General features: G+C 45.0%; 1 protein-coding gene across 1 annotated transcript in view; it reads right to left on the bottom strand.

The window, feature by feature from the left end:
- Positions 1–1,152: 1,152 nt before the first annotated feature.
- GRM4 (glutamate metabotropic receptor 4) overlaps positions 1,153–23,974 on the bottom strand; it is a 267,421-nt gene continuing 244,599 nt past the window's right edge. Inside the window, exons 9-10 of the mRNA XM_030221059.1 lie at positions 15,156–15,402; positions 1,153–1,426 (exon numbers count right to left, since the gene is read on the bottom strand). Of these exons, the coding sequence (XP_030076919.1) occupies positions 1,377–1,426; positions 15,156–15,402 (297 nt within the window). The 3' untranslated portion in view covers positions 1,153–1,376. The remainder of the gene's footprint in view (positions 1,427–15,155; positions 15,403–23,974) is intronic.

Raw genomic sequence — 23,974 nt, 5'->3', positions numbered from 1 at the left:
CGCTATAGGTGCGTTAACAGTTTTAATGCATGCTAACCATGTACGCACGTTAACCATGTACGTGCCTACAATATCCCTATAGGCGCCTACATGGTTAGCGCGCGTGCTAAGTGTAGGCACGCTAAAAACACTAACGCACCTTAGTAAACATGGCCCTTAATACAAGTTAATCCAATAAAAATGGTATCATCTTATTTTCTTTTCTATGTTTTGATTTATTTCTATTTCTTACCTTTACATGTGGACTAACACAGCTACCACACCACTTTACTCATTGTCCAGTTGAAATCAGACCAAGCCCAGTCATGTCCTAAACCAATCTAATAACTGCCGTCTATTGTATTCAGACTAGCTGATTTCGCTTCAGCTTCTTCCCCCTCTCCTCTCCCAGTGGGTACTACACCCCTATCCAGTGCATGGATATGCAGATAGAACACTTCAAAGGTATGCAAATTAGCCACAGCCAAAGAGCAACTACTGAATTATCACTGAATAATGAATCCCATAGTAGGCAGGTTGACTTCTGTACCTGGGGAATTCAAGAGACAAAAGCCAAACCCAATATGCAAAAACATTTTTATTAGAAATATTCTTGTATAAAAATGAAATACTTTTTCATGCTTTCACATCGGCATTGAGTAAGTCATAAACATTCAGGCACTGTATTTTTTTCCAGTTTTCAATTGGAAGGTACATAAAGCAGACACATTTTTTTCGATCCATATGTCATCACATACATTGATTTACCACCTATAGAGTCAGCACTGATACATGGTCTAGGGGAAGTTCACTTTAAAGATTTTTATTTTATTTTATTTTTTTTAATTTTATTTTATTATTATATTTTTTGCAACACAGAAAGTCAGGCAAAAAAAAACAAAGATAAGGGTGAGTGTTACCAAAAGTGAAACAAAAAGAAAAACTACAGAGAGAAGGCAAAAAGGTGAAAAAAGGGAATGGAAAAGCAAAGGGGAAAAGAGGATAAAACCAATGGAGAAAAGAAAATAAGACAAATGGAGAATAAGGAGATCAGAGAATTATCCTCACAAGCCACAAACAATCCCACAATTTAAAAAAGAAAAAAAAAGTCAAGTCAACAGTAGAAGACTTCTTTATTAATGTCTCTCTTTGTTGTCCTCCTCCCGCTGGGCATCTGTCCCGATAACTCAGAACTTGTTTTTTGGCCTCAGTAGGGTGTGGGGGAACTTGATCTTGTTCCCATTTTAACTGTGATGCTCCAATGACCTCTGCAACAGCCCACAGCTGACAAAACTGGGCATATGGCATGCCTCGGAAGATTCATGGTTGTCTCTTCCCTAAGCTCCCTAGAGTCAATCCTGGGAGCCCCTCGGTGCTGGGAGTCAGGGCAACTTTGGCTAGATCGCATGATTGCTGTAACTCACATACGTTTGTTTGGTGGCCAAAGCTGGAGAAAGAAAAAGCAATAAGACATCATTAACAAAAGCTGAGGACATGTTCTTGATCTCTCTCTCTCTCCCCCTCCCTCTTTCTGTGACTTTGCACTGACTTTCACCAAGTTGTATTTGGGTGGGCTGATGAGACAAAGCTACATCTTCCACATCTGGCAGTGATAGATAAAAGTGTTACTAGATCCTTCCCTTGAGGAGATCTAAGGACCTCAGGCTGAGCCAGGGATAGAAATCTGATTCCAAGCTATGTTTATTTAATGGACACCTCCTGGCACCATGAGTGCAGTGTAAGGCAAGAACTAGTTACCTATGCAATTAAATCACAAACACAACTTGATATGTACTGCTGATATTGTTACTAATGAAAGCCAGCAGAGGTTACTGGGGCAAACCTTCTCTTGGGCACCTCATTGCATAGAGTTTTCTGTAGACCTTTCAGTAAACTGATGGATTCAGAATACAAAATTACAGATGTAGTGCCTCATCTCCAGGCCATTCTTCACTCCTACCCATGACAAGAGATCCTGGGTCATTCTGTACTAAAAAATAGGTCAAGAGATTCTTCACCAAGCATGACCAGCAGGACGCCTGGGGTTATGAGCTATTCACAAAGGATAAGACTATGGGTCATCCTCTATTTTCATAAAAGGAATGATAAGAAACTACTACTACTACTATTTAACATTTCTAGAGCGCTACTAGGGTTACGCAGCGCTGTACAGATTAACATAAAGAACAGTCCCTGCTCCAAGGAGCTTACAATCTAATGGGCGAAATGTCAAGTAGGGGCAGTCCAGATTTCCTGACTAGAAGTATGATGGTTAGGTGCCGAAGGCGACATTGAAGAGGTGGGCTTTGAGCAAGGCTTTGAAGATGGGCTGGATAAATCATTACTCCCAATAGGCAGAAGGGAGAAGCCAGTCTGGGGTTATTCCTCATTCCTAGTTGGGGCATGGGAAGAGATTGTGGACAGCTCTTTACCTGATCAATATAAAGGAAGAGAATATTGGTCATTACGGACTTGTGGCTGGTACAAGAGACAAGACCAGCGGGGGGGATCATGTACAAACCCAGGTCTAACAGTGTAGCAATCCTCAGATAATAAGTTGGCAGCTGCCAGGAAAGGTAGAGAGAGAGAGAGAGAGAGAAAGCAGAGGGGGACAGGAGAAAAATACATACAGTTTTAAAAATCTAGAAAGGAAAACCAAGATAAGATTGGAGAAAGACAAAAAGACAATGAATGACGACTGATATGCATTTGGAGTCAGTGCAATTATCACAGAGGGCAAATGTTGAACTGCAGGGTCCTGCAGAGAAAGGTTACTGCTGTGTGAATAACCTGATACAGCAGGCTGTAATTACTACACATGGAAGAGGGAGGTAAGTATTGGGGACTGAAGGAACGGTAACCTCTCCTGCTCCCTGTATAAAATCAAGCTTTCTGATTCAACATTCACCTCCTGTGACACTTTCTAAACTCTTGGCACCAGCACTTGGATCTCGCAGCAGCTCTGAAGCTATTGTAATGGGTTTGAAAGGCAGCAAAAGGGAAAGTGGAAGCCTGGAAACAGATAGGAGGAAAAGAAGTGTACTTCCAGTTCTGGAAAGGGAGAAAGCACGAAAGGAAGAGAAAAGGGAGGGGGAAAATAGAGAAAAAGTACAAGAGAGGGAAGAGTAAGAAAAAGAAAATAAGGGGGAGAAGAGAAACATTCAGAGAAAAGGAGATCAATAGAAATCAAACAAAATAAAACATGGAAAAGAAAATAAGATACCTTTTTTATTGGACATAACTTAATACATTTCTTGACTAGCTTTCGAAGGTCGCCCTTCTTCGTCAGATCGGAAATAAGCAAATGTGCTAGCTGACAGTGTATATAAGTGAAAACATTCAAGCATTACTATGACAGTCTGACAGGGTGGGAGGATGGGGGTGGGTTGGAGGTATGCATGGGGACATCAAAGCATATCTTTGATATTCTAACAGGGTGGGTGTGGATAGGTGAGGGGTGGGGTGGGGTGATCAACAGAGACATACAGCTTTATGGTTTTTTAATGGGCTAGGAACCCCAGATCCTTGTTAAGTCCTGTTAGAATATCAATGATATGCTTTGATGTCCCCATGCATACCTCCGACCCACCCCCATCCTCCCACCCTGTCAGACTGTCATAGTAATGCTTGAATGTTTTCACTTATATACACTGTCAGCTAGCACATTTGCTTATTTCCGATCTGACGAAGAAGGGCGACCTTCGAAAGCTAATCAAGAAATGTATTAAGTTATGTCCAATAAAAAAGGTATCATCTTATTTTCTTTTCCATGTTTTATTTTGTTTGATTTCTATAGATTCTACATGGAATGTTGCTATTCCACTAGCAACATTCCATGTAGAAGTCGGCCCTTGTAGATCACCAATGTGGCCGCGCAGGCTTCTGCTTCTGTGAGTCTGACCAGACTCACAGAAACAGAAGCCTGCGCAGCCTTCTACATGGAATGTTGCTAGTGGAATAGCAACATTCCATGTAGAATCTCCAATAGTAGCAACATTCCATGTAGAATCTCCAATGGTATCTATTTTACTGTCATAGTAATGCTTGAATGTTTTCACTTATATACACTGTCAGCTAGCACATTTGCTTATTTCCGATCTGACGAAGAAGGGCAACCTTCGAAAGCTAATCAAGAAATGTATTAAGTTATGTCCAATAAAAAAGGTATCATCTTATTTTCTTTTCCATGTTTTATTTTGTTTGATTTCTATTGATAACCTTAAGACTGGACTAACACGGCTACCACACTCCTCTACTTCTAGAGAAAAGGAGGGAAGAAAGAAAAGGGGAAAACAAAGAAAGAGAGAAATGGGGAGAAAGAGAGGAAAGAGGATAGGAACAGAGACAGTGAGAGAGGGGAAGAAGAAGAAGAGGAAGGCTGAGGAATAGCAACGAGAAACAGGGGGAGATCAAGAAAAGGAGGGGAAAGGAGAAGAGAACACGAGAGAGGCGCACAGCGAGGGGACAGACGGAGGAAGGAAAGAAGAGGAAAAGGCAGAAAGAAAAAAAATGCATTAGTTTCTATATTTGGGAAAAGAGAGGAAATAAAAAGAAATAGAAAGAAGAGATGGATGGAAACAAGGCAAAAAGAAAGGAAGTGTGGAAGGGACAGGATTGCAAAATGGCTGTTGGGACCTCCTGCGGCAGTCTTACGGGACTGCCACATGAAGTCTCAGCAGCCATTCGGTCGGGAGCAGCAGCATGGGGCAGGAAGGAGTAGGGTTCATTCCTGTCCCCCAAGAGGCCACTAGACCACCAGGGCTTCCTAAGGTAGGCCCAGAGAGGGTCTACAGGTGGTTAAGTGGGATGGGAGGGGGCAGAGAGTGATCTCGTTGTTGGGGGTGGAGTGATAGGGGGGGCCGCCAACAGGGGAGAGGGGTTGGGCTGGGGAGGGGGCTTTTTTGGACCAGGGGCGTAGCCAGACAGCAGATTTTGGGTGGGCCCAGGCAAGAAGTGGCTGGGCACCAAGTGTTCTCCACCCCACCAAAAACATATCTCAGCTGGTGGAAAAATGCTTCTCTCCACCTTGGCAGTCTGCAGCAGGCAGGCGCTGAAAACTGAGAATGTACAGGTGCCGGTATCGTGGAGAGTAGCATTTTCATTACCATCAGGGGGAAGTCTTCAGCTAGCAGAGATTGGGATCTCCACCAGCTACTGCTAAATGTGGATTACTGTTGGGTGGGCCTGAGCCCTATGTGGGTGGGCCCTGGCCCACCCCAGCCCACCTGTGGCTACGCCACTGTTTTGGACGAGTATGAGGGAGGGAGAGGGAGGGGCAGTTTCATTTACGGTTTTGTTTCTGCCACAACTGAGTGGCCAGTTTCCTTTGCAGATTCGGTTTAAGCAGAAACCAAAGATCCTGGGTCCGGTCAGGTTCTCTAAGCTAGTATAAGCAGTTAACTTAACAGGGTTTAAAAAAAGGTTCAGATAATTTCCTGAAAGAAAAGTCTATAAGCCATTATTAAGATGGACTTGGGAAAATCTGCTTTCTGGAATAAGCAGCATAAAATCTGTTTTACTCTTTTGGGATCTTGCCCTGGTTTGGCCACTGTTGTCCGGGCAAAGCATTCCATAATGAAGGACCAGCAAACGGCAAAGCTCGCAGCTTTCCATCAACATAGTGGTACCACATTGTAGAAGGCACACAAAGTTGAGTAAGTTTTCCGGATCGTAATGATCAACCTAGTTGATACATTTTAAAAACTTTACAAAAGTGATTAGGAACAATCCCATAGAAGACGCTGGTGTAATAACATAAGAACTTTAAAAACAATTCTGAACTTATCAGGTAGCTAATGTAATTTTTTAAATACTGGAGTAATATGTTCGGATCTAGACACTCCAGTGCTCATGCTGCTGCATTTTGTACAACCTGCAGAGCCTGAATCCTAAACAATTATATACCCAAATATAAAGAATTATAATAATCAATTTTTGTTAGGACCAGGCTCTGCACGATTGCCTAGAAATCATATTTCACTTTAATACAATGACTTTTAATTAGGGTTGTATTTGATTCTTTTGGATGTTATGCAATTTTTAGATGAGGACATTTTCTGTGTGTTGTGCTGCATGAACAGTATTGTACGAATCAGAAAAATAATGATACCTGCAGTTTTCAGTGGCAAAGAAACTCTAGAACAAAGGACCATGGTCTGAAACTGAATGGGGCAGAATTAGGAGCAAGATAAGGAAATATTTCTTCAAAGAAAATGGGGTGGATGTGTGTGCCACACTTACCTTGCTTACTACAGCAGCACAGGGCTGTTCTCAAGCCCTGCCACAATTCACCCCTCTCCGCAATGAATTTGTCTGAGGGGGCCGGTAATGGCAGCGCAGGTGCACAGGTAGAAGGTTCTGTGCTGCTCTGATTTGCTCCAGGCCTGGTTGGAGGTAGGGTAGTGGCAGTGGTGGAAGAAGGACCCGGAGGAGAGGGAAAGGGAAATGGGACTTGATATACTGCCTTTCTGAGGTTTTTGCAACTACATTCAAAGCGGTTTACATATATTCAGGTACTTATTTTGTACCTGGGGCAATGGAGGGTTAAGTGACTTGCCCAGAGTCACAAGGAGCTGTAGTGGGAATTGAACTCAGTTCCCCAGGATCAAAGTCCACTGCACTAACCACTAGGCTACTCCTCCACTCATTCCACCAATAAGAGCCAACCTCATCAGTGATGTCACAATGGCTTGATTGCCCGATACTTGGCTCACTTCTGATATTGTGATGTCATAAGGGAAAGGGGGAAAGGGAAATGGGACTTGATATACTGCCTTTCTGAAGGTTTTTGCAACTACATTCAAAGCAGTTTACATATATTCAGGAACTTATTTTGTACCAGGGGCAATGGAGGGTTAAGTGTCTTGCCCAGAATCACAAGGAGCTGTAGTGGGAATTGAACTCAGTTCCCCAGGATCAAAGTCCACCACCCTAACCACTAGGCCACTCCTCCACTGTTGCTACTATTTGAGATTCTACATGGAATGTTGCTATTCCACTAGCAACATTCCATGTAGAAGTCGACCCTTGCAGATCACCAATGTGGCCGCGCAGGCTTCTGCTTCTGTGAGTCTGACGTCAGACTCACAGAAACAGAAGCCTGCGCAGCCTTCTACATGGAATGTTGCTAGTGGAATAGCAACATTCCATGTAGAATCTCCAATAATAGCAACATTCCATCTAGAATCTCTAATAGTAGCAATATTCCACATAGAATCTCAAATAGGGAAAGGGAAATGGGACTTGATAGACTGCCTTCCTGAAGATTTTTTGCAACTACATTCAAAGCGGTTTATGTATATTCAGGTACTTATTTTGTACCAGGGGCAATGGAGGGTTAAGTGACTTGCCCAGAGGCACAAGGAGCTGCAGTGGGAATTGAACTCAGTTCCCCAGGATCAAAGTCCACTGCACTAACCACTAGGCTACCAGGGAGGTGTGGGTAGCAAAGGAGTGATGAGATACCAGGCACAGGAGGGAGTGCCAATTGAAAAGGTGCCGAGCTGCACTGGAAAGTCTTTTTCTATACCTGCCTAACTTTTTCCTATGTTTTGCTCTTTTATGGGTATCCTGTGTTTATGATTCAAGCCCTCAGCTCTCCTCCCTTCAAACTGACTTTGGTGCCATTCATGATCTCTTAAAGATTAAAAGAAGATGCCCTTTCCAAACAAAACGTTACAATGTCTTATTCTGCAAGAGACAGTACTGGAGCACAACCTACAAAGTATTCTAGAGTAACAAATGAATGAACTTGCTTGGGCTGAATAATCATGTTTATTCCAACAAATATATCAAAAAATAAAAATGCAGAATGCAGAGGCTGAAAATGCCAGAGGAGACTCCAGCTGAATGGTGAATGTGAGCATGCGGGGGTTGAAAATGCCAGAGGAAAGTAACACCAGTAAAATGGAGCACAGGGAAGGGTGGGGAGACTGGAGGAGAAATACGGGGAGGTGGGGACGAAGCAGAGGGAGAGATTAGGGCCTGCCAGGCTTACTGCTCTGCTGACTAATGAAGCTTATTGAAGTTTTCAGGCAGAGTTATACTCTGATAACAATTAGATGGTGCTCGGTAAATGAGACCTGACAGGGCTATTTGTTAGCCGCAATGTTTTTCTCGCAGATCTGCTCAGCAATAAAGCCCTGTAAATTATTTATTCTGTTGTTTATTTAAAGGTACGTGACCTGCAAGTGACAAGAGTGAGAACTGTCCCCTCCAAGGCATGGATGACAGCTCTTGCAGGGGCCACCTGCCTCCTGCAGCGTAATATTCTCAGCTCTCTGAGCCGGAATGTGCCAAAGAGATTCTCAGCACAGATCTACAGGCCCAGCATTAAGTATCGGCTGCCCTCTGGCTGCCCATGTGGCCGTGCTCACAAGTAAAATGAGTCTGATGGCCCCAGGTTCATTTTTCAGTAGGTATCAAAAGTATCTGTCTGTCTGAGAGGGTAAAATAACTCTCTGAAAATTTGACACTGGGATGAAGCTTTGGAGCCAGTAAAAAGAGTTTCAATGAGTTTGAAAATGGGCCAAATCAGATTAAGGGTTCCAAAGATGTAAGGCTCCTCCCCCCACCCCCACCCAAAAAAAAAAGACCCAGTGCATTTCTATGGGAGAAATAGTTCCAGCAGAGACATGGAGGCCATTTTCAATATAGTGGCTAAATCTGATTTTTTTTTTTACATTTTCTGAAAAACGTCCAAAAATCCAGTAGTGAACATAGCCATTTTCAAACCAGAAAAACAGCCAACTTTTTGTTTCCAATAATGGCTGTTTGCTAGATGTTTTTGTGCTCAGTGCAACTTTCTTTTAGGACCATTTTTGAAAAAAAAGACCAAGGGAAAAACGCACAAAACCAAGCCACTGGGATATCTGTGGGGCCAGCATTCTTAGTAGACTGGCCACACAGACATCCCAGCAGAGCAGCGGGGCACCCTAGGGAGCATTGCAGTGGACTTCACATAAACGATCCCAAGTACACATCTCACTGTTACCCCTTATATTGCATGGGGAGCCCTCCAAAGCCCACCAGAAACCTACTGTACTCAACTGTACACCACTACAATAGCCCTTATGCCTGCAGGTGTCACTTACATGTGAATACAGCAGTGGCGTAGCTATGTGGGGCCTGGGGGGCCTGGGCCCCCGTAAATTTGGCCCTTGACCCCCCTCCTGCCGCCAACCCGCTGTTGCCATCGCCTGCCTTTGCTGGCGGGGGACCCCAACCCTTGCCAGCCGAGGTCTTCTTCTTCCTGCAAAAGGCTTCCTTCTGTTTCTGACATCCTGCACGAATGCCAGCAAAGGTAGGCGATGGTTGGCGGCGGGAGGGGGGTCGAGAGGGTCATCGGCAAGGGGGGGGGCAAATTTGGTAGTGGCGGCGGCAGCGGGGGGGGGCTAAAATGTGCCCCCTCACCTCGGGCTCTGGACCCCCCTCCTGCCGAAGTCTGGCTACGCCTCTGGAGTACAGTAGGCTTTTGGTGGGTTTTGGAGCTCACACTTTCCACCACAAGTTTTACCTGTTAGAGTGGAATATGGGCCTGGGTTCGCTTTTCTGCAGTCCACTGCACCGACCACTAGGCTAATCCAGGGACCTGCTTGCTGCTCTAACTGGACTGGACTGAAGTTTAGAGGCTGGTATGTACTAATTTTTTTTACATCTTTGGGGGGTGGTAGGGGATCAGTGACCACTGGGGGAGTAAGGGTTATGTCTTAATCATTCCAATGGTCATATCATCATTTAGGGCACCTTTTGTGACTTAGGCGTAATTGAAAACAGGTCTAGACCAAAACGTCAAATTTTTAGCCCTGAGCGTTATTACTTTGCTCCATTATGGCAGAAAATATCCAAGTTTTGGGAACCCCCAACATACCCCTTGCGATCTGGATGCACTGTAGAGAAAAATTTCTCATATCTGAATTCTGAAAATCACAATTTGTATGTTTTTCCAGAGAAAAACGTCCAAACGATGCTTTATGCTTTTTCTGATATGTTTTTTCTCTTTTGAAAATGAGCCCCTTAATTAATGGAACAGAATGAAACCTGGTATTTATTTATTTATTTATTGCATTTGTATCCCGCATTTTCCCACATATTTGCAGGCTCAATGTGGCTTACATTGCTCCGTCATTGTATCATCATGACTGAATAAACAGGTATGTAGGAATAACCAGTAAAAAGACACAATTGGGCTGATATTCAAAGCAATTTAACTGGCCAGAAAATACTCCTGGCCGTTTAAGTCACCCGTTCAGTTCCAGCTTCTGTGGCATAGAAACTTTAAAATGTAGCAGTAAGAAAACATGGCAAGACAGTTTAAAAGATGGAAATTCCTTGCTCTTTCACAACCCCAGACTGCCCCACTTGTGAAACTCCTCCTCACAACTGCCCCCACAGCTCAAAAACTGTTCCCGTCATCTGCTAAACCTAGGGTTACCATTTTGTGTCCTCTGAAAAAGAGGACACATGTCACGCCCCTGCCCCGCCCCATCACGCACATGCCCCACCCCACCACGCCCCTTTTGGGTCCTCGTTCCGCCCCCATTCCCCTCCCCGTCACTCAGTCCCCTCCCCCGCCCCGTCACATACCCCCCCGCGCCCCCCCCGTCACATACCCCCCTCACTTACTATGTAGCCCTGGTGGTCTAGTGACGTCTTTGGGGCAGGAAAGAGCCCCCTCTTTCCTGCCCGGAGCGCTGCCTGCCCTTGCCTGCATCCTCCTCAGTCTCGGCTGGGGATTCAAAATGGCCGCCGAGAGTTGAAGCGACCTCGCGAGACTTCAACTCTCGGCGGCCATTTTGAATCCCCAGCCGACCGAGAAGGATGATGGACAAGGGAGGCAGCGCTCCGGGCAGGAAAGAGGGGGCTCTTTCCTGCCCCGAAGACGTCACTAGACCACCAGGGAACATGGTAGGGAAGGGGAGGGGAGACCAGCCCAGACCCACGGCGCCGATCACCCGCCCGCCCGCATGCATGCACGCACGCACGCCCGCGCCCACATTTGTCCAGAAATCCAGACAAACGTGCGTGCGGGCAAAATCCGCCGGACAAAAAGAGGACAGGTCCGGGGAAATCCGGACGAATGGTAACCCTAGCTAAACCTCCCTCACAAACTGCCCCATCTCCAAATACTAACCGCTGCAAACTGCTCCCTGCAACTGCCCTACCACTTTTATGCTGCCCCCACATCTAAAACAGATCCCCTGCAACTGTCACACCACCCCTAAACTACTCCCAGCCTCTAAAACTACCTTCTACAAACTGCTCCACTGCAAAAAAAAAACTACCCACAATTGCTCCATAACCCTGTAAAAATTGCCCCACTTCCAAAAACTACTCCCCTGCAACTACTCCACCACTTCTCAAATTGTCCCACCCACAAAACAATAACTTCCTATACTCCACAACTGACATAACTCCCCCCAAACTACCCCTGTTAATGTTCTACCTGTCCACAAACTGCCCCACTCCTAAAATGCCTACATCCATTATAACTAGAGGCAGAGACTGTAGACAGGATCCAGCAATGGGGGCAGAGTCCTGGAAGGCAGCTCTAGTCACAAGAAGAAAGGAGGTGGGATGGAGGAAGTCTCATAGAAGATAATAATGCCCCTCCAAAAATATGCCCCAATACTTTTCAAGGGGAGAAGCAGCTCCAACAGCTGCAGTATACATACACTGATTCACTGTCATATTGTGATTATGAAATTACACCTTTCAAAATATCTTCCCCTCTCATCTCTTCTGATCACAGTCACACAGAAGTGCATAAGTATTGCCATACTGGGACAGACAAAGGTCCATCAAGCCCAGCATCCTGTTTCCAACAGTGGCCAATCCAGGTCACAAGTACCTGGCAAGGTCCCAAAAAAGTACAATACATTTTATGCTGCTCATCCTTAAAATAAGCAGTGGATTTTCCCCAAGTTCATTTTAATAATGGTCTAGGAAGTCATCCAAACCTTTTTTAAACCCCGCTAAGCTAACTTCCTTTACCACATTCTCTGGCAATGAATTCCAGAGATTAATTACATGTTGAATGAAGAAAATTTTTCACGCACACACACACAACATACAAACATGTATACCCCCTGCACACACACATATACCAACACACCATCACATATATACAAATACAGTCATTTACACATACTCACACCACCACCACTCCTCCAACATACACACATGTTTAGTTACATAGGCACTGATATTCCATTTCAAAGTGATTTAAGCGGTTAAGTGCCACTGCCTAAGTGGGGATATTCAGCTCCATTTAACCGGAGAGTGCTGCTGAATATCCCCTCTGACCACCCAACTATAAAGTGAGCTGGTCAGGGGCGGTGCTGGGGGCTGCAGTAGGGAGGAGCCCAGGGTTATGCGGATTCCAGCAATATTCAATGCTGGCACCCATATAGCTAAGGCAGCTTAATTTTGGACAGATCTTTCTCTTGAGTGGTTGCCTTAACTCAGAAGAACGCAGCATTTTGTTTTTATAGTTGGGGTTATTTTTCCCTGTGTACATCACTTGCACTTCTCCACAAAAAATTAATCTGCCATTTAGATGCCCAGTCTCCTGGCATCACAAGATCCTAATGCAAATTCTCACAATCCTCTGCATTTGAGAGACATTGAATACTTTCATGTCATCTGCAAATGAGATCCATAAAAAGGAATTACTACTACTACTACTATTTAACATTTCTAAAGCGCTACCAGGGTTACGCAGCGCTGTACAATCTAACAAAGAAGGACAGTCCCTGCTCAAAGGAGCTTACAATCTAAAGGACAAAAAAGTGCAGTCAATCAAATTGGGGGCAGTCTAGATTTCCTGGATAGAGGTACAATGGCTAGGTGCCGAAAGCGACATTGAAGAGGTGGGCTTTGAGCAAGGATTTGAAGATGGGCAGGGTCATGGAGGGGGGCTTGGCGTATGGGCTCAGGGAGTTTATTCCGAGCATAGGGTGAGGTGAGGCAGAAAGGGCGGAGCCTGGAGTTGGCGGTGGTAGAGAAGGGTACTGAGAGGAGGGATTTGTCCTGTGAGCGGAGGTTACGGGTAGGAGCGCAAGAGGAGATGAGGGTAGAGAGGTAATTGCCTCCTTTCCCATGCTTTTTAATTTCCTAAGGAGTCTGCCATGAGGGATTTTGCAACATGCTATCTGAAAATCCAAATACACTATAGTGATTGGCTCCCCTTTATCTACATGGGGTTTTTTTTTTACACCTCCTAAAAAATTCTAATGCACCGGTAAAGCAAGATTTGCCTTAATCTATGCTGACTCATACACATTAACCTGTGCCTTTATATATGCTCAGTAATTTTGTTTTTCAAAATGGCTGCTACCATTTTGTCCAGTACCAATGACAAGCTCACTGATTTATAGTTTTCCAGATAACTCTGAAGCTTTTTTTTTTCCAAACTAGCATCGCACTGGCACTTCAAGTTATGACTGAGGGATATGTGTGCATTTCTGTGTGAGAGTGAATGCGAAGATCTCAGTACTGGAGTATTAGGGGGTGCCCTGAGGCAGGATTGAAGTATATCCACCAAGCAGTTGGTGAACCTTTATTAGTGTAACAGCAGAGGGTGCTTCAGGGCAGGACTGATGCCCACTGGGAAAGCTGTGTATCAGAACAGCAGGATAAAACTGAGGTAATGTGGCAGAAGTTGAGGGTGAACAGGTGGAGATGGCTATAGGAGTATCCAGCTACCTCTGATGATGTGGCTGGCTGGGATCCCCCTTCAGTGATAGGTCCGCAAGGTAGAATTCCTGTTACCGAGCAGGCCCCTGTCCACCTTGCCTTATTGGATTTCAGCTACAGGGTTACATTACTGCTAAAGTTTAGCCTCATAGAAGAGAAAAAGAGGGACAGAAACAGCGAATGTAAGAAGGCAAGGAAATGTCCAGAGAGGAGGGGGGAAAGCGGGAAAGAGCAGAAAAAGGAGAAGGTAAGAAAAGGAAACAAGCAAGAGGAGGGTTAGAAAAAAAATGGGCAGCGAGAGGAGTGATGCATAGGCATAGAGAGGGAATGAAAATGTAAAGGATTAAGAGGAATAAGCAGGACACAGAAATGGCAAAAACAAGTCTATCGATGCAAAAGGATGAAACAAGAAAAGAATAATAAAGGGCGAGAAAGTGAGACAGTCAGAGAAATACCGAAAGAGATGGAGATGAGACGGGGGGGAAAGGAAGGACTCTGGTGTAAGAGTTGCTGCTCTCCTGCCAGCAATACATTACTGTACAGAAGAACGGTAAAAAGGCAGACGAGGGAGATCAATAGGCTTTGGAGCGTCAAATCATTATAAAGTCTGCACTCCGTATGGATCATAATGAGCAGCTCTGCTATTCAGAGGCCCATCACATGGGGTGCATGCCGCGGTGCTGCCATAATTTAGCCCTCGTTAGACATCGGTTAAAGAACTAACCAGAGGAAGAAGAAGCCAGCCAAGCTCAGGAGCAGCACAAAGGCAATGGCAGGAGAACCAGGACGTGCCAGGCAAGAAGAGATGAAGCAGCCTCAAAGGGACTAATAAGTGTGGCAGCAGACACTTGGAAAAGAAAATGAAGTTACTGTTTTAAATCTGCTGCCTCCAGGACACTGTCTGTTTCTGATAGTCTCAGATACTGCAGAACAGATCCAGCAGAGGGAAGCTAAGCTTCCACCCTATGGGCAGAACATCTTGTGGTCATGATCAGGTTTAAAAAAAAAAAAAAGGCTCTGTAGATCAAGTTACCATAGATACCAGCAGCACGAGAAAGTCAATTCTTGAATGCAGTTTGGAGACCCAACTTTTCCTGTTGGGCTCTAAATTTAGCAAACAAAACAAAACATTCCCCAGTTCATAAGCTTTTGTCATGAACTTTGTGTTTTATACGTTGCCTGTAGGGTGATTAATGGCTGCTAAACCTGCATTTATGTTCTCAGGTGATCCACCATGAGTGAAAATCTGTTCCTCACAAAAGGACATACTCATTAGGTCTTATAAGATAGTTAGTGTGGTGCATAGGAAAGGTGATATTCAGGAGATTTAAATGAAACCCACACACTGTCCAGCCACAGGAAGAGCATTGCCTTGTGAGAGGAGATACTGCCTTTGAGAAGGGAAATATCTTACTCAGGAAAGAAAGAGTTCTACCGTGGGACAGAGGATGAGACTGCTTCAGGGGAGGGAAGAGCCTTACCTTGTGTTTCTTGGTTTTCACAGAGTTCAGATTTGGCCTCTCCATTGGGTCGAAAGCTTCCTTTCTGTGTGAACTTGTTCGACATGGTGGCAGCAGTCACCACTGCCTTGAGGCTACGCTTGCGTTTGGGCACATTCTGCTCCGGATGAAAGATGATGATGTAAACCTTAGGCATGTAGAGCATACCCAGGGAGACGGAGGCGCTCAGGCTTACTGAAATTGTCAACGTCGTAGTCTGAATGTACATCTAAGGAAAAACATAGGAGAACAGAAAAACTTCATATGTAGGTAACCCTCTAAGTACACCTTTCTTAACTGATGAATTGAAGTAAGGGTTAATGGACAGAAACTGGAGTATATTTTGATACATTTGGTTATAGCTACAATGATGGACAGATAAATATACATAGATAAACTTATTGTTATGAATTAATGAATGGCTAGATGGTTGTGTTTTACAGCCATTATGGTATATACCAACAAGTTCAAGTTCAATTTTATTTGATATACTGTTCCGTACATAAGACATCTAAGCAGTTCACAATTCAAATCAATGATAATAGGGATGAAGGTATATAAAAATCAAAGAACAAAACAAGGCAAATTGAGGGATTAATGCAGATCGATGGGCATTGGCTGCATTCATGGACTGATGTGTTATATACAAATTTAGGGAAGGATAGTTTGTTTATAAATATTAATGGGTACAACCTACATGTGACAACAGGAATAGGTGAATAAGAGATGGATAGCTTGTGAAGAAACTAGATATAATGCTGTATACAAGATAGGAGTGAAAAGATGGATGAAGAGATTGCATGAACGGAATTTGGATAGATGGCTTATGGATAACTAGGAGAGGATATAAAAAGATGGTTGGGTTGTAAATGGCATGCCTGGATAAATACATGGATTGATGGAATATGGACAGAAGAATGAATAGGCAGGGTATGAGGGAACAGATGAACAAAGTTCTCACTGGTGCTTTAGGTTAGAGAGTTGAGACAGAGGGATGTCAGAAGCTTTGGGAGGGGGTGATTGATTATTGGATTATGAGTTTAGATTGGGAGTTGATGTGATGCTTGGTGGCTGCCAGGACCAGATTTGAAAGTACAGCATTCATAGGAAGCACCAGAGGGTGCGGGCAGGGGTCAAGTCTTGGAGCTTTGGAAAGCCAAGGGAAGCCCCCTGGAAACTGAAAAGCAGGGTTAGGGATATTGGGCCAGAGTGTCATGGTGGTGCCTCTTTAAAGAGGTATCATTGGTCGGCTCTAAAGTAAATGAGGAAAAGGCTTTTTTTGGCCTTGGTGCTTGCTGTCTGTCACATTTAGCAGCACTGACAGTTGCATATGTTTCCTTTGCTTAAATCCAAGTCTGATGATTGGAGAGGCTGGTATAGAGCAGTGCATCTCAACCCAGTTCTCGGGACACAGCCAGGCAGTCAGGTTTTCAGGATACCCACAATGAATATTTATGGGTTAGACTAGCATACCAAGGAGGCAGCACATGCAAATCTATCTCATGGATATTTCTTGTGGATAATTGAAAATCTGTCTGGCTTGGAGGGGCATAATCGAACGCGAACGCCTATGTGTAAGAACGTCCATCTCCGAGAACGGGTCCGTGAAGGGGCGGGCCGAACCGTATTTTTTAAAAAAAATTGACGTCTATCTTTTTTTGCGAAAATACGGTTTGTGCCAGGCAAATGCATTGGATTTGGTCGTTTTTTGAGCTGGGCGTTTTCGTTTTTTAGCGATAATCGAAACCGAAGTGGCCCAGCTCAAAAATGATCAAATCCAAGGCATTTGTTCGTGGGAGGGGCCAGGATTCGTAGTGCACTGGTCCCCCTCACATGCCAGGACACCAACCGGGCACCCTAGGGGGATGGGCCTGGGTCCACCTGCCTGAAGTCCACTGCACCCCCTAACAACTGCTCCAGTGACCTGCATACTGCTGCCAGGGAGCTGGGTATGACATTTGAGGGTGAAAATAAAAAGTTGTGAAACTTCATTTTTTGTGGTGGGAGGGGGTTAGTGACCACTGGGGGAGTCAGGGGAGGTCATCCCCGATTCCCTCCGGTGGTCATCTGGTCATTTAGGGCACTTTTTGGGGCCTTATTCGTGAAAAACCAGGGTCCAGGAAAAGTGTCCTAAATTCTAGCTAAAAACGCATACTTTTTTTCCATTATCGGTGAAATGCGCCCATCTCTGTTCGGCCGATAACCACGCCCCAGTTCCGCCTTCGCCACACCTCTGACACGCCCCCATCAACTTTGTCCGCATCCGCGACGGAGTGCAGTTGAAAACGTCCAAAATCGGCTTTCCATTATACCGATTTATTCGTTTTTGGGAGATAAACGTCTATCTCCCGATTTGGGTCGCAATATAGGCGTTTTTCTCTTTCGATTATAAGCAGGTTGTTGTCCCCTAAGGATTGGGTTTGAACCCCTGGTATAGAGAAATGGGGCTGCTTTGATTGGTGGATATTGTTAAACCTGCTATTTGTGCACTCAGGTTTAGCCAGCTAATCTTTGCCAATTGGCAGTGAAATTCATCACTAAATGTCTGACCTTTCTCCCCAGGCCAAGTGTTACCTCTGGGGCTGCTCACTTTTCAGTTCCTGAATTTAGCAGACACAAATTCTTGCCAAGGCTTTTGATCTAATTGCCCAGTTCCATAGTTAAAAGATGACATTGAAAGTTGACGCCATACATTTCAAGCTGCATGGGCCATGAATGTATATATGTGAATGGGTAAAGCACATTTTCACCTCTAGTACAGTGGTTCCCAAACCTGGTCCTGGAGGCACCCCATCCATAGCCACCGAGAGGGGGGGGCAGGGGGGACAAAATTCCCCGGGCCTCCAAGGGGGGCCCGGCGCCGCAGTCCCACCCGCCCTCCGTCGTTGACCCTCTGCCCCCTGCATTGAAATCGCAGTCTCGCCTCCGTGAAAGCAGCGCTGCAGGCAGCAGAACGCCTCCCTTCGGGCCTCCTTCCCTCCCTGTGTCCCGCCCTCGTCTGACGTAACGTCCGCAAGGGCGGGACACAAGGAGGGAAGGAGGGCCGAAGGGAGGCGTTCTGCTGCCTGCAGCGCTGCTTTCACGGAGGTGAGACTGCGATTTCAATGCAGGGGGCCCGGCCCGGTGGCGGACGGAGGGGGGAGCGGCGACCTCGGGGGGGGTGGAGGGGGGAGCAGTGGCTGCGGCAATTTCGGGGGGTGGGGCAGCGGGGCCTCGAGAGTGGCCTTGCCCCGGGCCCGGCCCAGTCTCTCGGCGGCCCTGACCCCCTCCAGTCAGGTTTTCAGGATATCCACAATGAATATTCAGAGATATATTTGCATGCAATGGAAGTAGTGTATTTACAACTAACTGCAAGAACTCCTTTCTGGGAGGGGTGAAATTTTTCCCATTCTTTGCTCTCTGAAATAAAAATCTTATTGAATAAAGCCCAAATCCAGTGATTTATACATTACAAGAGAATATTAAACCAGTTAAATCTTTCACAGATGAGTTACCACTTGGCTCAGTTTGTTTTTTTTTTTTTTTCTCAGTACATATTGATTCAGTCCTGGTTTTACCCCCACTGCATGCTCAGACTTGACATTCAGCTTTCCTTCTTCATTTCCCACAGGTGTCTGTATACAGTGGCTAAAACCAGGATGCTTTGTACAATCTAATTTGTTATAAGATTTCTATATATTGGTTGTGTTCTGTCTTGGAGGGTGGAATATAAATTTTTAAAAATTAAATTAAAACTCACCTGAAAAACTGAAGCCAGTGGGCAGCCTCAACAGTAGTGATAAACACCTAGGCAGCCATTTTCAAGCAGTTCTCAGATGTGTTGTACCAATTTTCAAAGGGAAAGTGCAACTATATTTTGCCTTTGAAAACGGCTGAGGATATGGTGCTTTCGCCTGTTCTTTGTAACAGTAACATAGCAAACATTTAATCATCTCTCTGACCTCATGTGCAACTTTCTTTAAATTAGTCACCTTATTTTCTAACTCATCTGACTCTCTTACCTACAGTGGTGGAAATAAGTATTTGATCCCTTGCTGATTTTGTAAGTTTGCCCACTGACAAAGACATGAGCAGCCCATAATTGAAGGGTAGGTTATTGGTAACAGTGAGAGATAGCACATCACAAATTAAATCCGGAAAATCACATTGTGGAAAGTATATGAATTTATTTGCATTCTGCAGAGGGAAATAAGTATTTGATCCCCCACCAACCAGTAAGAGATCTGTCCCCTACAGACCAGGTAGATGCTCCAAATCAACTCGTTACCTGCATGACAGACAGCTGTCGGCAATGGTCACCTGTATGAAAGACACCTGTCCACAGACTCAGTGAATCAGTCAGACTCTAACCTCTACAAAATGGCCAAGAGCAAGGAGCTGTCTAAGGATGTCAGGGACAAGATCATACACCTGCACAAGGCTGGAATGGGCTACAAAACCATCAGTAAGACGCTGGGCGAGAAGGAGACAACTGTTGGTGCCATAGTAAGAAAATGGAAGAAGTACAAAATGACTGTCAATCGACAAAGATCTGGGGCTCCACGCAAAATCTCACCTCGTGGGGTATCCTTGATCATGAGGAAGGTTAGAAATCAGCCTACAACTACAAGGGGGGAACTTGTCAATGATCTCAAGGCAGCTGGGACCACTGTCACCACGAAAACCATTGGTAACACATTACGACATAACGGATTGCAATCCTGCAGTGCCCGCAAGGTCCCCCTGCTCCGGAAGGCACATGTGACGGCCCGTCTGAAGTTTGCCAGTGAACACCTGGATGATGCCGAGAGTGATTGGGAGAAGGTGCTGTGGTCAGATGAGACAAAAATTGAGCTCTTTGGCATGAACTCAACTCGCCGTGTTTGGAGGAAGAGAAATGCTGCCTATGACCCAAAGAACACCGTCCCCACTGTCAAGCATGGAGGTGGAAATGTTATGTTTTGGGGGTGTTTCTCTGCTAAGGGCACAGGACTACTTCACCGCATCAATGGGAGAATGGATGGGGCCATGTACCGTACAATTCTGAGTGACAACCTCCTTCCCTCCGCCAGGGTCTTAAAAATGGGTCGTGGCTGGGTCTTCCAGCACGACAATGACCCAAAACATACAGCCAAGGCAACAAAGGAGTGGCTCAGGAAGAAGCACATTAGGGTCATGGAGTGGCCTAGCCAGTCACCAGACCTTAATCCCATTGAAAACTTATGGAGGGAGCTGAAGCTGCGAGTTGCCAAGCGACAGCCCAGAACTCTTAATGATTTAGAGATGATCTGCAAAGAGGAGTGGACCAAAATTCCTCCTGACATGTGTGCAAACCTCATCATCAACTACAGAAGACGTCTGACCGCTGTGCTTGCCAACAAGGGTTTTGCCACCAAGTATTAGGTCTTGTTTGCCAGAGGGATTAAATACTTATTTCCCTCTGCAGAATGCAAATAAATTCATATACTTTCCACAATGTGATTTTCCGGATTTAATTTGTGATGTGCTATCTTTCACTGTTACCAATAACCTACCCTTCAATTATGGGCTGCTCATGTCTTTGTCAGTGGGCAAACTTACAAAATCAGCAAGGGATCAAATACTTATTTCCACCACTGTATCTATAGGCTCCTTCGCTTGTACCCTACAATGTCAATTAAAATGTTCTCTTACATATTGTGTTGACATTGTAAGCAGTACACTATCCAGCTTATTTTCGAAAGAGAAAGACGCCCATATTTTGACCCAAATCGGGAGATGGGCGTCTCTCTCCCGTGGGCGCCCAAATCGGTATAATCGAAAGGCGATTTTGGGCGTCTTCAACTGCAATCTGTCGCGGAAACGGGCAAAGTTGGCGGGGGCATGTCGGAGGTGTGGTGAAGGCGGGACTGGGGCGTGTTTATCGGCCAAGGAGAGATGGGCGCCCTCGGCCGATAATCGAAAAAATAAAGGCGTTTTTAGCGCGAATTTGTGTCAGTTTTTTTGGACCCTTTTTTTTCACGAACAATTCCCAAAAAAGTGCCCTAAATGACCAGATGACCACCGGAGGGAATCAGGGATGACCACCCCTGACTCCCCCAGTGGTCACTAACCCCCTCCCACCAAAAAAACCCCAACTTTAACAACTTCTTTTCCAGCCTGTATGCCAGCCTCAAATGCCATACCCAGCTCCATCACAGCAGTATGCAGGTCCATGGAGCAGTTGTTAGTGGGTGCAGTGGACTTCAGCCAGGTGGACCCAGGCCCACCCCCCCCCCCCCCCTTACCTGTTACACTTGTGGTGGTAAATGGGAGAGCTCCAAACCGCCCCCAAAACCCACTGTACCCACATCTAGGTGCCCCCCTTCAGCCATAAGTGCTATGGTAATGGTGTAGAGTTGTGGGCAGTGGGTTTTGGGGGGGATTTGGGGGGCTCAGCACCCAAGGGAAGGGAGCTATGGACTTGGGAGGTATTTTAATTTTTTTTAATTGTTACAAGTGCCCCCTAGAGTGCCTGGTTGGTGTCCTGGCATGTGAGGGGAACCAGTGCACTACAAATCCTGGCCCCTCCCATGACCCAATGCCTTGGATTTGTTCGTTTTTGAGCTGGGCGCCTTCGGTTTCCATTATCACTGAAAAACGATACCGCCCAGCTCAAATCCGCACAAATCCGATGCATTTGCCCAGCACAAACCGTATTATTGAAAAAAAAGATGGACGCCCATTTTTTTCGAAAATATGGTCTGTCCCACCCCTTCACATAGTAACACAGTAAATGACGGCAGAAAAAGACCTGCATGGTCCATCCAGTCTGCCCTACAAGATAAACTCATATGTGCTACTTTTTGTGTATACCTTACCTTGATTTGTACCTGTCCTTTTCAGGGCACAGACCGTATAAGTCTGCCCAGCACTATCCCCGCCTCCCGCCACCGGCTCTGCCACCCAATCTCAGCTAAGCTCCTTAGGATCCATTCCTTCTGAACAGGATTCCTTTATGTTTATCCCACGCGTGTTTGAATTCTGTTACCGTTTTCATTTCCACCACCTCCCGCGGGAGGGCATTCCAAGCATCCACTACTCTCTCCGTGAAAAAATACTTCCTGACATTTTTCTTGAGTCTGCCCCCCTTCAATCTCATTTCATGTCCTCTCGTTCTACCGCCTTCGTATCTCCTTTCCTCCAGGGTATACATGTTCAGGTCATCAAGTCTCTGCTCATACGTCTTGTAACGCAAATCCCTTACCATTCTCGTAGCTTTTCTTTGCACCGCTTCACGTACCTGTTCTCGGAGATAGATGCCCATGGAGATGGGCGTTCGTGTTCGATTATACCCCTCTATGCCATATTTTGTATTGTTATTTGAAATAGGTAAAAAGTGGGATGTTTGACCACGGAAATACAAATCCTGGAGACAATATCATAAAAGCTTCTTTATTGAAGAAAAGACTCAACACAACTGTTGTGTTTCAGCCTACAGGCCTGCATCAGGAGTCTCCCGCTATGACGTAGCGTATATGAATCTGAAATGTCTGAAACACGATTTGGTCCGTGTGACGAACCAAACGTAAAGTGATTGGCTATATTACAAAAGTGGTCTTGAAAAAGACCTTTCGTGGTAAGCTTGTCCATAGCGGGTCACTAGGAGCGTTTATGATATTGTCTCCAGGATTTGTATTTCCGTGGTCAAACATCCCACTTTTTACCTATTTCTGTGTTTTCCCATGGGGCGTTCGAGTTCTCCGCTTGATTGCGGATTTTTTTTGAACGTATTGTTATTTGAACATTTTTACCGCTTTAATTGTCTGTTGCTTATGTTTTGTTTATTCTTACCGTATGCCGCCTTTATTTATTTACCGCCTTTGAGTGAATTCTTTCAAAAAGGCAGCAAAAAAATCCTAATAATAAATAAAATAAATAAATAAATAAATGTTGGCAGAAAAAGACCTGCAAGCTCCATCCAGTCTGCCTCAAAGGGTTGTAGATAGAGATTTGCTGTAAAAAATAAATTGTGGAGATCTGAAAATACAATCTACCCATTACACTTCTTCACCCTGTCCAAAGCATCTCCGTCCATCAAGAATGCCACCTGTAAATGTGGGTGCAAGTATGTGTTCTGTGAAACAATGAACACAGTTTTAGCTGCTTTTAGGAGGGGAAATTTTCAGACAGCCGGTTTACCCAGGTAAATCGCTTTGACAGTCAAGCATCGGGATGGGGGGAAATTCATTTTTCTCTTTCTTATTATTTACACATTACAGGCTTGATTCAACTAGATTCTGGCAGAAAGTTATTCATTGACTTCAGCAAATAAAAATAATCCCATCATGGGTTTGAAGACTGTGGCTTGGAGGCTCTCAGGAAACTGGAATAAACCCCTTTCACCTCGCTTTTTAGACATCCCCACCTCTAAATCATGACAAATATAAGCTCCTTTTTAATATGCCATGCATGAGCCTCATTATCTCTTTCCATATTATATATATGTGTGTTACATATTATTTATATTAAATGCTGCTCATCCGATCTCATCAATATCTGGAATTTGGCGGAAACCCACTAAGCAGGGTTCCGACTACGATGTTAGATCAAACTAAAGAGAAGTCAGACACATCCACACTTCAATAACCACACTGCATCATTTAAATATGGTCAGAATCACTTTCATGGAGAAGAAAAACATAAATCTTTCATTCCTGATTGGAAAACACACCTCATAATTAGAAGACTTTAAGCTTACCACAGCTTAAAATGGCATACTGTGGGGTCCACTCAGGTGAACCACGGAGACCTGTGCGGGTGCTACCGGTACAGGAGAGTGGGGATGTCTGTGTTAATCAGAT

The sequence above is a fragment of the Microcaecilia unicolor genome, chromosome 12, assembly GCF_901765095.1.
Source record: "Microcaecilia unicolor chromosome 12, aMicUni1.1, whole genome shotgun sequence".
Taxonomy (NCBI): domain Eukaryota; kingdom Metazoa; phylum Chordata; class Amphibia; order Gymnophiona; family Siphonopidae; genus Microcaecilia; species Microcaecilia unicolor.
This window is presented reverse-complemented; position numbering and strand designations above follow the sequence as displayed.